Source organism: Callospermophilus lateralis, unplaced genomic scaffold (assembly GCF_048772815.1).
Source record: "Callospermophilus lateralis isolate mCalLat2 unplaced genomic scaffold, mCalLat2.hap1 Scaffold_196, whole genome shotgun sequence".
Taxonomy (NCBI): domain Eukaryota; kingdom Metazoa; phylum Chordata; class Mammalia; order Rodentia; family Sciuridae; genus Callospermophilus; species Callospermophilus lateralis.
This window is the reverse complement of record NW_027512968.1, coordinates 882,678-898,717: the sequence shown is the minus strand read 5'-3', so window position 1 is coordinate 898,717 and position 16,040 is coordinate 882,678. Positions and strand designations below refer to the sequence as shown.

At 43.6% G+C, this 16,040-nt stretch overlaps 1 protein-coding gene across 1 annotated transcript; it reads left to right on the top strand.

Moving 5' to 3' along the window:
• The first annotated feature begins 3,479 nt into the window (after positions 1-3,479).
• LOC143388667 (protein FAM90A26-like) lies at positions 3,480-15,777 on the top strand. The gene is made up of 3 exons (XM_077108204.1): positions 3,480-3,555; positions 13,414-13,598; positions 15,049-15,777. The coding sequence occupies exons 1-3, from the start codon at positions 3,480-3,482 to the stop codon at positions 15,775-15,777; spliced, it is 990 nt and encodes a 329-aa protein (XP_076964319.1).
• The last annotated feature ends 263 nt before the right edge of the window (positions 15,778-16,040 follow it).

Genomic DNA, 16,040 nt, shown 5'->3' with positions numbered 1-16,040 from the left:
AGATAATTTAGCAATATTATAATAAAATGTGTATCTATCACTTGACCCTGCATTCCACTTCTAAGAGTTCATCCTTCAGATATGCATGCATGCATGTATTTACATTCAAAGGCTGTAGAACTAAATAGACTAAATACAACCTAACTTCTATCACCAGAGAAGTGAATAAACAGATTAAGGCACTGCTGTACTAGGAATGGAACATTATACAGCTACAAACAAAATGATTGCTCCTTCTATATGCTGATAAAGAATAATCTTCACATATCTTTTACTGACAAAAGCAATGAGCAAAACAATGTGCATAATAGACTTCTATTTATGAACAAAGAGGGCAACCATATGTATATTCATAGAATCTCTCAAAGCATGCCCAATAAACTGGCATCTGCTTGCAGCTGAGCAGGGAGACCAAGGACAGCAAGTCTGAGGTAGAAGAGAAACTTACTTTATCATACACTTTATTCAAGCTATGAATTGTTTACCAAGTACATTCTTTTTTTTTAGTACAAGGCATTGAACCCAGGGGTGCTTTACCATTGAACTATAACCCCAGCCTACCTTGTTTGCTTTTTTTTTTTGAGACAGGGTCTTACTGCATTGCTTAGGGCCTTGCTAAGTTGCTGAGGCTGCTGAAAGAAAAAAAAAGTTTGCCTTCATTTCTTGGCTCATGGCCTCTTCCAACAATCCCATAATTCCAACCTTGCTTTTATCCTCACATCTCCATCTCTGCTCTGACCCTCAGGCCGATCCTCTTACAAGGACATTTTGATTATGTTGGATCTATCTAGATAATCTTTCTATCCCCAAATCCTTATTTTAGTCACATCTGAAAAGTCCCTTTTGCTGTGTAAGGTAACATAATCACAGGCTTTGGGGATTAGGATGCAGACTTTTGGGGGAAACATCATCCTGCCTATAAGTACCCTCCTTGGTCTGGTGCCTACTCTGACCCAGACACAGAGCATACAGCAGTGTCAACAGACACACCATCCCTCACTCATAAAGTTCCCAACCAATTAGAGCAAGAGATGATAAACAACATACATCAATCAAATCAATAATGTTAGATAATTATTAGTGCTATAGCAAGATAGTAGGAAAGGGGATGAAAGAGAGCTGGATTTGGGGTGGAAGGATTTCAAACCAGGAAGCCTTCACTGGGAAGGGGGCATTGGTAGGAAAAGCTAGAAGAGGTAAGGAAGTGGTCATGCAGACATTTAGAATAAGAGCAGTCCAGGAAGAGGGAACAGCAAGTACAAAGGCCCTGAGGCTATAGTGCATCTGATGTATTCATGGAGCCTGAGATGATAAGTGTGACTGGAAAAGAGGGAGGGATGTGGTAAGGGATGAGGTCAGAGAGAGCTGGGAAGGAGCACGTGGTGTAGAATCTTATAGGCCACTGTAAACTTGCTGGATCCTCTGGAGGAAGTTTGAGCAGACATCAAAAGATCTCTATTTATTAGAATTACGTTAAAATGCAAGGGAGCAAGCCAGGAAATGGCTGCAGAAATCCAGGCAGTAGAGGGTGGTTGCATGGTTCCTAGTAGCAGGGGCAGTGAAGAGAACTACTGGATTTTATGAGATGACAAGCTATGAGATATATATGCCAGCCAGATTTACAGACAGGCTGGATGTAACATGTGAGAGAAAGTGGCAAGTTGAGAATAACACCAAAGGTTTTGGTCTGAACAGTTGGAAAGATGGAACTTCCATTGGAGAAGGGGAAGAGCTTCAAAAGAAGCAGATTTGGTCTGAGGGTTGTAGGGATGATTAGGAACTATGTTGGAGGCATGTTAACTTAGAGAATCTGTAAAATATCCAAGTGGAGATGAATATACAGTTGTAAATCCAAATCTTGAGTTCAGGAGAGTGGGCCAACTAAAGATAAAAATTGGAAGTTAGAGGAATGGCACTTAAAACTTGAGCTTTAGGTTGGGCATGGTGGCTCATGCCTATTATTTCAGCAACTTGGGAGGCTGAGGCAGGAGGATCACAAATTTAAGGCCAGCCAGAGAAATTTGCCAAGACCCTGTCTCAAAAATAGACCAAGGCCTGGGAATGTAGCTCAGTGGTAGAGTGGCTCTGAGTTCAATCCCCAGTATCACAAAAACAAAACAAAACATGAGCTTGAACATGGTCACTCGTTGACAAAGCCAAATTTCGCTCCTGCACTTCTTTCTTGATGATTTGCTCTGGAGAACTGACTGCATATCTTATTCATTATCTAGTTTTGTTTACCATGGGCATGCATTCATTTGTTTACTTAAAAATTTAACTTAATTATAATGCACCAATAAAAATCATGGAAAAGATGAACTTATTTCACAATTTAGAGACCTTGGAGAAAATAAACATCAAAAATAAAAATTTCCTCTAATTTCATCCATTGCAAATAATCACTTGTAACCCTTTGACATATTTACTTTCAGACTCTTGCCAAGGTAGAGTGCCTATTTGGTATGTTGTCCAACATTCAAAAACCATTAGTTGATGTTGCTTTTTTATTTTATGAAGGAACTTGAGAAGGGAGGTTGGTGGCCCCCTGGAATGCTTACCACTATCCTGTCACTATTCCAAATGCAGGGATTCTGCCCAGAGATGCTCTATTTTGCCCAGGGATGGTCAGGGCTCTGTCCCTGGTGTGTGACCACTTGACTGTGCAAGCTAGTGAGTAGATGATTTGTGTCTGATTTGTGCATGCACCTTGGGCACATGGTGCATAAACAAGTAACAGGCTCTTGGCTGGTGTGACTTCCTCATCCTCACAGACCTGAGCCAGATTTTCTCCCTGCCTCTTATTGGGTAAGTGAGAGGCGTTGCTGTGGCAGCAAGTAATTTGCTTCCTCACCCAAACTGTGAGGTTCAGAAAAGGTGATTCTGCAGTGGTTTCACAGTGGAAAGAGAAAATCATCTCAGACAAAAGGGAGAAAAAAATCTCCGGGAATTCATTGTGTCTTTTCAGCTCCCAGAACATCTCATTCAGAGGGGAGCTGTCATCTTCTTATTCCTGATCTAGTTTGAAGCTCAGAACTCACAGCCTGCCTGCCTTTAGCCTGAATTTCTCTGCAAATGTGAAGCCCAAAGGGAGAGTCCCCAGGGAGCAACTGCTCCAAATACTGAATAGCAAGGAGATCAAAGGTGTGCAGCAAAACTTACTTGTAGGTCCCTCTGCCACCAACATCCCTACCACTACACCACATACACACAGCCTGCCCTGCCTTCCCAGTTGCTTCCACCAAGATAAGGTAAGACTATGACAGCAACAGAGGCCCCAGACTCAGGGGTTTCATTAACATGGAGGTCAGTCACCTTTTAGCACAAGGACTTTAGGACAATTAGCCTTATTCACCTCTGCAAGATCTTGGCATTATGCACTGGTAAAAGCTTAGATTTTTAGAGGCAGCATGCATGGGCTCAAATCCCACTTAGAGCAAGTTCCTCAACCTTCTTTGAAACTCAGTTTCCACACCTGCAAAATGGCGGATGTTATGAACCCAAGTGTCAATTCTGTGGAACAGACTAAAGATATGGCTGCAGAACCCCTGGCCTGCAGTAGGCTCACAACAAATTCTATTTCCCTCCCCTGTGCAGGGCAGCCAGCCTGGTCTATGTGGACACCCTCTCTCTATATGTTCCTCTTGGAGACCTCAAAAGGTTAGCTGGTCATACACTTCTCTTTTAGCATCTTCAAGAGTGCTCCAGACAAGGAATCCCACGACACTACCTTGGAATTTCCAGTCCATACTAAAATAGAAAGTAATGTGAAGTGCAAAGACTACAAGTCACAGTGCAAGCATCTAATACTTGTTCAAAATAAAAATTACCAGGGGCAAGATTACTTTGGGAAAATGCGAGTAACTCTCTTTGGGGGAGGATGTATATGCCTCCTGAAGCTGCCTGGATTTCCAGCAATACTCAGCAATGAAAGCAACCTGCAGGTGGCCTGGGATAAGAAGGGGTGTCCCCAGCCCCTGGCTCTAGGATTTCCTGGATCAGGACCCTGCTCAGGTCCAGTTGTGGCCTCCTGAAGAAGCATGCACCTGAGTCCCTAAGAAGCGCCTGAGCCCTGCTGTTATAAGTGGTTCCATCAGACAATCTTGCTGACACCCCATAGAGTCTTTCCCAGAGGAAACAGGGAGATAAGTGATCTTATCCTTTTCACTTAGGCATCCTTAGGAGATACACAGTAGAAAGCAATGGTAAATGAAAAACGGTTTCAGTTTAAAGTACAGATTCTAGTTTCAAGACTATTACTGAGTACATATAGTGTGACAGATGAAATGAAGACCAACTCCTCAACAAAGCACAGTGTGCCCCTGTCCCACTTCTGCATTGTCCACACCAGCCACCTACATCTCAGGTGACCACAGAAACCCTTTCTTCTTGGACATCTCAGCTCCAAGGGTGAATGTTGGTATTGCCTCAAGCCAATCCAATTGTCCCAATTCCTTTGTGGGTGGATCTGAGCATGGGCATAAAATTGAGTTCTGGAAAAAAAAAAACAGAAGGAAAATGGGGAATAAGAGAAGAAAGGGGAACCAAAAAGCATGTTAAACAAAAATTCCTCTTATCTATTAGGCATTGTCATGTCTGCATAGGAAGCCTGGAATGCTGGCAGCCCTTTTGTAATGGGAAGGGAGTTAAGCTTTTATGACAGGATGGTGAAGTGAAAGGGTGGGAAGAATCTGGTTCTGCTTTTGTTTTCTGCACTGGCAATAAAACCCAGGACCCTATGCATGCTAGGCAATTGCTCTCTGACTGAGCTAACCCCAGCCCTAGAATCTAGTTTTTTGATAATATTGTTTGAGCCACTATTCAGCCCCACAGTTGTCCTACATCAGGACTTCTTGCTAAGTAAGATAAAATATTCTCATTCTATCTGTTCCATTTTAACCTGTGTTTTCTGTTCATTGACACCAAACACATCTTAATTGATAAGGGCCTCATGCACTTGATTTTTTTATGTTCAAATTTTTTATGTTCAAACTTGTTATCATACAACAAGTCACAAGACAAACCTGTCTTACTCTGAATTTTCCATTTTGCTTTTCAAGAGAGTAGGAGAAATAGGGGGCATAAGGAGGGGAAGAACAATTTTTCTTAGCTATCCATAAAGTGAGACCAGCCTGCTCCTCAATGATTGATTCTGCAGATAGGCGATTGCTTCTTTTCGTGTGTGTGTGTGTGTGTGTGTGTGTGTGTGTGTGTGTGTTTTGGAGGAGAGAATGAATGCAGAGATAGTTTGCAAAAGATGGGGATATAAAAGAAAAATTTAAGGATTGTAGGGACTGTTTTTTATGAGAGGTTTTATGGAAGTCTATACATGGACATTTGGGCTGGCTAGGGGAGTGAGTGGGGTACTCACACACAGCCCACTTGCTACTCACTGAGCTGCCACTGGCTCCACCTACCTGGAGGAAAGATCTAAGATGCACAAAGATCCTCTAAAGATTAGTAGTATTCTTATGAGCAATGTTGCTTCAAGGCCAGGCCACAAACTGTGGCATAGAGATCAGGGTCCTATCTCCATTTCTAGCTCAAGACTGTTCTAAAGTCCATTCCAGAAGCTGAGACTTTGGCAATAGCAAGGCAGCTCCTTGGAACAGATGTTCTCAAGATCTTGAAGCACATTCTCCTGTGTCTGCAAATTGCTTTAAACATGTCATCACAAATCAGAGTGATTACATATAGGCTCTTTGGTTCAAACATCATCTCTAAGTATGTCCATTGTCCTAGTCAAGAATGTGTGTTTCAGAGGTGATCAGCTTGGTTTTACATCAGACAGGCCATGACAAACATTCTAATATCTGTGTTTTCATCAACAGCATGCTAATTAGAGTAGTGAATATCAGAAATGGCTTCTTCATGATAAAATCAGTAACCTATCAATCAACATGATTTGTGGTTAGAGATGCATTCCCTTTGGTAGAATTGGTGTGTTAGTCAGCTTTCTTTCCCTGTGACCAAGATACCTGATGTGGACAATTTAAGGGAAGGATGGTTTATTTGGGGTTTGTGGTTTCAGAGGTGCTAGTGTTGGCTGGCTGACCCCATTGCTCTGGGTTTGAGGTATGGGGGAGCCTCACAGCAGCAAGGCATTGTAGAAGAAAGCTGCTTAACTTGTGGCAGCTAGGAGCAGAGAAAAAGTGTCCAGCAGGAGTTCAGACCCTGGGGAAAGGGTTATATAAGTGAACAAGTACTCATAAGCAGATATGTATGACCTTTAGTACATATGCTAAATCAGGATATTTATGAACATGATTACATACCAAATCAGAGTGACCTAACCATAGCCATCTTGAGCCTACCCCACAGAAAGAGAGAAAGAGAGACAGACAGAGACAGAGAGAGGGGAGCCAGGGACAAGATATAGTTCAAGGCCACACCCCAGTGACCTATTTTCTCCAGCCAAGCCCCACTTTCCTACAGTTACCACCCTTGGATGATGGCCACTGCATTATTAACCCATCAAATGGCTTAATCCACTGATGAGGTTACAACTCTTGTAATCTAATCACTTTACCCCTGAATATTCCTGCATTGCCTAATATTTGAGCTTTTGGGGGGAAATTTTATATTCAAACCATAATAAATGGTATTTAAGATATGTGGACTAGATAAAATATTTTAGAGATAAACAGACAACTGAAACCCAGATTACTGAATACTAGGATACAGAGTCACCAGCCAGTTTAGAGGAAAAACATCAAGATACAGAGGCTGCAAGGCTGACGCAACTCAGCTGGGTCTTGAAGGCTAGGCTGCAAAGGCAAGGTGAAGGAACAGGATGAAAGGCCTTGAGAAAGGTTGGTAACTGTGCAGGGAACTGCTGCGTGTCTGCAGGACCCCAGGGCGACTCCATGTAATTGGGCTTTTTGGCAACAGGGCACAGGGTGACCTGGGAGATGAAGGTGGAGGGTCTGGCAACCCCTGATAAAGCTGAAGCTTCAGGCACAGAGGATATTGAACTTGATGCTGAAAGTGATAAGAAATTGAAGCATTTAAAACAGAGAAGAAACTTTTTACAAAATAAACTTGTAAAAATTATTTGACAGGAAACAAAGCTATAGTAGTCATTTATGGTGTGATTTTTTTAAAGTTGGGTATATGTAGATTTATTTACCTCTAATATCCATCTCTTCCTGTAAGTCATATATAATTAAGGTGTTTTTTTAAAGCTGAAGGCTCATTATCCTCTTATACTAGTATTTAAATCAAGGAATGCTCTTTATCTTCTTAGTAAATCATGTTGCTGAGGACTCCCCACCTGTTGAAGAAGAGGCTTTCTTTGCTTCTGAGGAAGGCAGACCCCACTGAGATCAAAGAAATCAGAGTCCAGCTTGAAGATTCAAATAGATTTGAAGTCCATGGTGAAGACAATAATCTTGAAAGCAGGGCTTTGAAGATAAAAGTGTTTTCTAAATTCTGAACCCTTCCCTTCAAATAAGAAGCAGCAAAACTTATATCATAGAGAAGGGAAGACTAGGATAAGGAGCAACATTTGAAAGGGGAAAGAGGGAGGGTCAAAAGATCACATGCAAATGTCTTGATTAGTCCTGTGGGTAGAAACTTCCAGAATAGGCAGGCATAAGGAACTCATTCTCATGTTTTGAGAAACTTGAGAACACTGGGAGGTCTATGCCAGAGGAGACCGCAGGACACTCAAAGGTGTCCCACATTAGACAGTGGTCCTCACTCAATGGTACAGGAGAGTAAAGGAACTTAATTCAAGTGGAGTTAGAGGTCCCAATGGACCACAGTGTATGACTCATGCAGGGCTCTAGGAGGATCTACAAGTTCCAGTATGGGATCAGAAGTGCTACAAGGACTGGTATGCCAGAGGAAACATGGATTTCCAAAGAGGAGGCCACGGAGCACAGGGCTCGTGACTGAAAGAACCCTCAATTTTTGCAGTGACATCCAAAATTCCAACCAGGACCCCTTACTCAATGACCCACAGGAGTCACAGGATGAGGGCCATCTAGTGGACAGTTGGAGGAATCCCAAGGACTTAGGCCTCTACCCAGGTGCCCACAGAGAGCAGAGGTACAGCTTGAAGAGAGAAAGAATCAGTTTGAATCCATAGATCTACAGTTTACCCCCAACTGACAGCTTTTTCCATCTAATGAATGTTGAGGGGGGCAGCACTCCAAGGTCAGGGTCAGTGATTGGCCTCAGGTTCAGTGGTCAGTCACACCCCCACATAGACAGGCTCTCGCACCAGGAGAGGGTCGGGAAAGCTCTGACACAGTTTAGCCAGAGAGCCTCACACTCAATCCGGGAGTTGCCCAATCACGTGTGAGAATGACTCCCCACAGTCTGCTCTCCCCTCCACTTCCCTAATCCCTGCCCACCCTCTTATTTCACAACTCAGATACTGCCTCTTTCAAATTGCCAAGGGGACCACAAGGGCCCCAATTGATTTCTTTCCTCTGAGAAGCTCCAGAACTGAAGACCTACCCAAATGCTGACACTTCATCACCAGTGTGTTTATCAAGCATTTTCATGGGGCACAGTGCACCCTTTTACAGGGAAGAAAATCCCATCTCAAAGAGGTTAGGAACCTGTTCCTGAGTCTCTAGAAACCTCAGCATCAGTGCTGCCCAGTCACATCCTCCCCCTCATGCCCAAAATATCATAAAAAACTAGGTCTTCATATTTTACAAGAAAACTTTGAAGGTTTATATCTATTCACCCTATAGTCCCGGTAAACTGCTTGAAGGTGGAGATCATTTATTTATGCAAAGTACAGCAAACATATATTGAGTTCCTGCTATTTGCCAGACACTGTGCTCAGCACTAGATATAAGGAAAAACCAATACAATTCTTACCACCAAAGTTTGTAGAGTCTGGGACAGAACAGAAAAGAAAACCTGCACTGCAGAGTGGAAAGCGTCCTAATAAGGAAAATGTGGGGGTGGCCCAGATGGGAAAGCCTTTCCAAAGAAAAAGTCCTTTAACTGAGCCTTGAAAGGAAAAAAAGGCAGAAGAGAGGGGAACTTGCTTGTATTCAGCAGGTACTATGTGCTCAGCATGAACCAAGTGCCTTTTTAACACTCATAGCCACCCTCTGAAATATGCAGCAAGGGCAGAGGATGGCAGGCTTTTCAATTCATGCTGTGTTTCACCATCCATTACCAAGGACAACAAACTCTTAAGTACTATTTATGTGGCAGTACCATTCTAGATACTTCATGTATGTCACCTAATCATTACAACAATAGTGCTACAAGGTAAGCACTGTTTTACAAATCAGTAATACAGGCACAGAAAGGTAAAGAAAGCAACTTTCCCGCAGTCACATAGCAAGTGGATGAACTGGATTTAAACAAGGTATACTGACTCTAGAGTCTGAGCTTCTAGCCACCATCCTATGCCATGTCACCAGACATTTTTTCAACCTTTGAAACACCTTTATTGACAAAAGTAATGTACAGTCTTACTAAATGATTCCATAATTTAAATGTCTGAAACCTAAGTTTCTTCCTCATACCTTACCTCATTCTGTTTCTCAAAAGGAAATAGTATTAACAGTTCGGTAAGTATAAAAGCTAAATATTATTATTACCATTTTACAGATGGGAGAGTTGAGTCTTGGAAATGTCAAGTGACTCATCTGGGGTCACAGAGTTGGTAGATGGTAAAACTGGGATTCAGAACCAAATCTTTATGCCTCTAACAATTGTATGGAAACTACCAGACAAACAGGTAGCCTAGTAGAGGGACCCTCGAAGAAGCCTGGCATGTGCATTGCAGGCAGGATCAAGAAAGAGTGCAAGGGGTATGTGATCCCATTGGCCTTTTAGGAAAGTCTCTCTGGTGACAACTTTGGGGTGGAAAGTCAGAAACTAGAAGTACACAGTATCTCATGTTCCAGGTGATGCTATGCTATTTTATCATCATTTTACCTTGAAACAAAGCAAAATAGTTATCAAAAGAATTTCCTCCCAGATGTCTAGAAATGTAAACTTGTTTTAAATTGTCTCCATGGGCATAGTTCAGGAGCCTAGAAATGGGCTCCTCATGAGCTGAGTAGAAGATGGGAGCTGAGTCCTTGTCCCTATCCCTGCTGTGTTGTTTTCTGTAACTTCCTTTCCCTCTAAATCTGCCCTTGATCTTTACTTTACCCTTTCACTGGGACCAGTGTAACACAGAAGACAGTGTATCATCAGATCCACCCCTGAAGAAGAGGCCTTTTACCTCCCAGAAGCCGCAGATTCATGTGCCCCATGCCCCTTAGCCAGGGAGGGAAGATAAATGTGTGAAGCAGTCAGCGGTAAACAACTGGGAGTGGTGGGAAATGTGGTAAGCTGGAGGAGGCATCAGCAATCTTGAACAGGCCAACACAATTTTTTTTTTTGGCACCAACATGCTAGTCAAACAAAATACAGTCAAATTCTCATTGTTTGCAGGTTCTGTATTTGTGAATTTGCCTACTTGCTAAAATGTATTTGCAACTTCAAAAATCAATACTTGATCATTTTGGGGTCATTCACAGACATGCACAGAGTAACAAAAAATTCTAAGGCTTCCCCTCACCACAGTCCCCAGCTGTAGTGAAGCTGACATTCTGCCTTCTCATTTCATACTGTAAACGAGTATCCTTTCCATGATCTATATATTGGCACATTTTCATGTCCTGGATGATAATTTTGTTGCTTAAAACAGCCCCCAAATCATAGGGTTAAAGCACTCTTTAGTGTTCCTAAGGCTGAGAAGGCAGGGTTAGGCCTTATGAGAAAACACATGTGCTCTGTAAGCCTCATGTAGGTATGAGTCATGGTACTGATAGCTGTGAGTTCAACATTCATGAAACAACAATATATATTAAATGAGGTGCCTTTAAACAGAGAACAAGGTTGTGGATTAATTGGCAGACAAAAAGTGTTGTGACCAGACTCTAGAGGAGCCCAGCCTTTATACTCTTAGGAGAATCCACTGTTTGGGATTTGCCAATTCCGTATTAGCTGCAACTTAATTGAATATGACTACTGATAATAGCAGGAATCATCTGGATCTGAAAGACAGTCATTTGGTGTCAGTTTCTCCAAGTTCTCTATGGCAGGATGTCTAAGGTATGACAGGTTATCACTGGGTTCTATAATTAAGTATTGGAGTTTGTGTGTGGTTTTTCCAAATTATGAAAGGAAATTCCAGAATTCACATTTTGGAATGCCTTATAGAATTAAAGGATGCATCAATCACAGCCCCCAAAGAAAAAATGCTTTCCACTCTCCCAAGTGCTTCCCAGTGGTCCACCTCAACCAGAAGCCAACTGACAAGGAGCCCAGGTCCAACCTCCAGGGCACAGAGAAGGGCAAGGAGTGGGTCTGCAGGAGGGTGAAATGGAGAATTAAGTAGAAGTTGCACCCACTTTCTCCACAGAAAAGTTTTAACTGGGCTTCTCCAGAAATCTTCACCATGGCTGATTTTAGGACTATGAGCAAAAGAGTCTCTGCAAAAGAGTTCAATGTAGATAAACTTCCTATTTTCATGTCACCCTGTTTTACTTGGCTGCTGGCCAAGAAGATACCAGCACTACAGGAGCTGAACACCCCCTTACTAGTTTTTCACAAACATATCCAGTATAGTAGTTTGTAAAAATGTGCAAACTAGGCCTCTGGCCTTGAGCTGGGCTTCACAGAGATGTCTACATTTTTAAGATAAAAGAAGTTGCCAATTGGGCTCCATGGTAACAGCTGGCAGGGGGAGGGAAGAAAGGGGAGAAGAAGCTCTCCTCTTCTCAGGTGCTGTCCTTGAAGGGTTAACTTGCCCATAACAGTAAAAGAAAAAGCTGCTTTTGTGTGAATTCTGCAGACATGAACTTCTGAGCCCCTCCCCTTACATGCTACATATAAAACTCTAAAACTACCTGAAATCAGGGTTCAGAGGATTGATTGATTACAGCAAAAGCTGTGCCCTCTGAACCTGGATGCAGCTAAATAAAACTGTTTTCTGCTATCTTTGGTGCTTTGCCTCATCAGTCCCTACAACAAAACCAACCCAGGAAGCTAGATATTAATGAAGCAATCCCATAATTAATGTATAGATACAGTTAATGCATTGACCAGCTTGATATTCTGACAGTATTGGATACAACAGCAGGAACTGATGAGGTGAGAAAGTCTCTACAAGGAAGCAAAGCTTGAGCTGATCTGAAAGATGAGTAAAGGTCAAGCAGCTCAATGAGAGCGATAACAAATGCAGAGGCCCTTAGAGAGGAAGGAGCAGGGTGCTCACAGCAGGTAAAAAGGTAAAAATTTGGTCTTTTGAGAGGCTATTTGGCAGTTGCTACAATTTTTCAAACATGTAAACATTACTACTCAGTAAAACTCTTTTAGACATTTATTCTAGAAAAACTACTTTCACGTGGGCCCAGAGTAGCATTAACCTGTTGTCAAGGGGAGTAAAACTGAGAGAAAACCTGAATAAACCCTATAGCTTCACTTGCTATTAGTTACTTGCCCTTATCCCACATAGCTAAGCAGTGTGCTCCTGTTAGCTTTTCTGAGCACCACACCTCTGCCATGGGGTTCACAATGGTAACAGTAGCCTCAGTTGATTTCAGGAACCTTGAGGTAGCCTTTGTCTCTCTCCAACTGGTTAAAGTCACCGACCCTTCCCTTGAGCCTGTTGAAGTATGGAGGGAGGACCTTTAGAAATCAGAAGGCCAAAAACGCGACCCTCAGAGTGCTAATGATGCCATTTTCTAACATTCATTCTAGGAAGTATCATGAGGTTTGATTACACATGTGCAGAAAACCAATTTTACTTTTCCTTGCGTGTAAGCCCCTTTCCCTATGCCTTAGACCACCTGCTTCTTTATCCTATAAACCCCCCTAGGAGCCTATCCTTAGGGAGGCAGGTTTGAGTCTGGAATTCCTACTTCCTGGTGTTTGGTGGCCTTGTGAGTACTTTTTCTTTTTTCTTTTTTTTTTCTTTTTACAAAACATCATTTCAGGCTTGGCAATGAGAAGCCAGGGGGCGACACAGGTCAGAATCTCGGTTACATTTTCTCAGATTGCCTCTACCACCCAATTGTCCCTTTCCAACCCATGAGGACCTGCCCTGGCAACTCCTCTCCGTTTAGTCCTTTCCTAGGATGAGAGGAGGCATCTTATGGAACCACTTGAAACCCATGCATCCCAACATTTGTCCTGTTGTTGAAACCTGGCCCAGTGTCTTTAAGTTGCAACATCCAAACCTTCCTTCCAGTGCCTCTGTATAATAAGTGATTCCACAAACGTGTTCTAGGACTTTAAAAACCTTAGAAATTCATGGTTCACAGGCCTGAGTGCCTGACCTAAAATAAGAGGAAAGTAAGACTTAAAATCTCTCTTTGTCTGTAAAAGGGCAGAGCTGCTTATGGGTGTGCTGTCTCCTCACAACTTGTGATTTTCCACTGACAGCTAAAGTGCAAGTACTGTGGGGCTTTTGGACACACTGCAAGAGCAGAAGTTGCCCCATCAAGTGCTGGGATGGTGCACTGGCCCCACAACCCTTGGGCCCAAAGAAGAAGAAGGAGAACCAGGCACCAAGCAAGCCTGAGAATTTCCAGAACACAGAGGGCTGTGAGCAGCCAGCCAAGGTCCAGGTACAGAGGTGAGGGTTGGGGAAGGTGAGATCCAAGCCTCGGGGACAAAACTCCAGGGGGGTGGTGTCTCTCCTTCTCCACACAGTCATCTCTACACATCCACGTGCAGCTAATGACTGGGTCAATGGAGAGAGATAGACAAGGATTTTACATCACAAAGCCGCAGCCTGCAGCTCATTCTCCTGTGCATTCAATTCAGAAAGGGGAGGGAGTCAGGGCAGCACTAGTTACATGAACACAAAGGCAATGTGTCCACCTGGAACCACTTAGTGGTAAATGAGAAGGGCTGGCTGAACGTAGGGACTGGGTGTTGTAGGAGGAAAGGCACAGACTTGGGGGAGATCCCAGGGTAGCACAGGAGACACTAAGAAAACGGACACCTCTCATTTCACTCCCTCCTCTGCATCCATCCAAATACCATCATGTGTTCTGCAGGCAAGAAGAGGAACAGGGGAATGCTCTACTCCAGACATGGAATAGTAGAGTCTGTAAACAAGTCTGGATGGTGCCTGGCGAAATGCCAGAGGGAGTGGTTTGTGAAGTAACGCCAGTAAGCCATTAAGTGTGGAGATTCCTTATAGGTTGACTGCTGTATCTAGTTTATGTTAATTAGATAAGCTGTGTGGAATGTATAAATACCTCTGTTGTCTTACAATAAACGGCTTCCACTCCTGCTGTATCAATCTACACAAGTTGCTCATCACCCCCTGGTTATTTTGCTGCAGCCGGACTGTGGCAATGGAGTACCAATAGGAGACCCCAGGAGAGGCAGCAACACAAATGGAAGGAAGTGACAGAACCCAGTGCCTTTCTAAGGGTGAGTAAAACATGGTTGCCTGCTCTTTTGGTGTCCTGGATAAGCCTGATATGTTCTTCTCCATGGCCCTTCTGCCTGAGGGATTTGCTATCAACATTTAAACCCAATGGGACACAAGCTTGGATGTTTTTCACATTTGCTCTTTCCAATTTTGTGTGGTATTTTTTTCATATTCCCCATGATGTGGTACATGGGCTCATGGAGGCAGAGTTGACTCCAACTTCTCAAAGGAGACAATGTCCAATGCAGTCATATTCCTACTGAAAGTGGGGCAACACTCTCAACTTCTGTGGGTCAACTCCTCTGTAGTCACACTCTGCTGAAAGGAGCATTAGCCATGGACATCCCATGGAAGAACACACAAAAGAGCCCTGTCCATCTCAATGCATGAGACCTCCAATTAAGAACGGGATATTTCCCAATATGCCCTGAAACATGTCAAGTCATTCTTGTAATGGATCTTTGGCTGATCGCCATGGAGGTGGAGCACCCCTTATCTTTTCCCGGGCTGATGACTTGTCTTCCTCTTCCACTCTATGTTCTATAGCCGAATTCCTGTTTAGGTGGGCCTTGTTGGTGCTTGAGAGAGAGCAGGGACTCAGGAAAGTTTCCTGTGTTTGTCTTTTCCTCCAGAAACCCAGCAGGCCATTGCCCATCCACACGACCAGGACGAAGTGTGTTCTGGGCTCTGTGTTTGAGCCACGTGTTCAGAACTCGGATGAGAGTCTTACCTTCACTAGCGAACATCCCTTTCAGAGACCCGAACTTGGACTCCACTCAGGTCCTGGGATCCAGAAAAAACAGGATGTGACCATCCCTGGCACCATCCATCCAGCATCAAGGCACTCAGGGCAGAACCCTGCCCTCTTTAGGAAGAAAGCTATTGAAACGCCAGAGATTGTCTCCTCTAAAACTGCCCAGACTTCTGCCAAAAGTCTCAGAGGGGGCCATGTTATCCACCCTCTGTCACTAGTCAGGTGTTCTGATGTGAGCAAAGAGCCCTGCCTGCAGCCTGCAGCATGTCCACAGAGCCAGGACCACAAACTCAGCTTCCAGGCCCCATGCAAGAGACAATCTCAGGTCCACATCCAGACTGGCCAGAATGCCCCAAAGAAACTCAGGCTGGGGCACAGTCTCACTCCACAGGGGAACACCTGTGGGCCAGGCTCAGAGGCTGGGAAGTCTCTGCCTGCTCGGCAAGATACAAGTGGTATTGGACTAAAAGGGTCATCCCAGGTGACCATGAAAACTCCAGGCCATGATTCCAGCATGGATCTTTGCCCTCCCAAGGAAAGCCCTTTCTTGAATCTAGTCAAGCCCTGCACCAAATCTAGTCCACCAGCACCCAGCTGTGTTCCCTGACAGCCCCTCCGAATGGTCTTCAAGAGAATGCACGAGGACTGGTGGGGGTAAAACGGGCCTCATTTGGTAACAGCTGCAGTGTCTGTTTCAACAAAACTCTGGAAACAGAGTGTGCCCATTAACTAGGAATGTGAAATGAACATTCCTATGGGACTCCCAATTTGGGAGATTAAGCAATTAAGAGGAATAAAGTAAACATAGATAGGGTAGCTTAGAAATATATAGAAGACTTAATGTCTAAGGAGGAAGAAAATTTGAAAACA

Bases quoted from the DNA above. Each gene is read 5' to 3' on its own strand.
- LOC143388667 (XM_077108204.1), top strand. From the start codon at position 3,480: ATGGCGGATGTTATGAACCCAAGTGTCAATTCTGTGGAACAGACTAAA. The intron at 3,556-13,413 runs GTAGGCTCACAA...TTCCACTGACAG, and splicing joins TGCAGAACCCCTGGCCTGCA to CTAAAGTGCAAGTACTGTGG. The intron at 13,599-15,048 runs GTACAGAGGTGA...CTTTTCCTCCAG, and splicing joins AGCAGCCAGCCAAGGTCCAG to AAACCCAGCAGGCCATTGCC.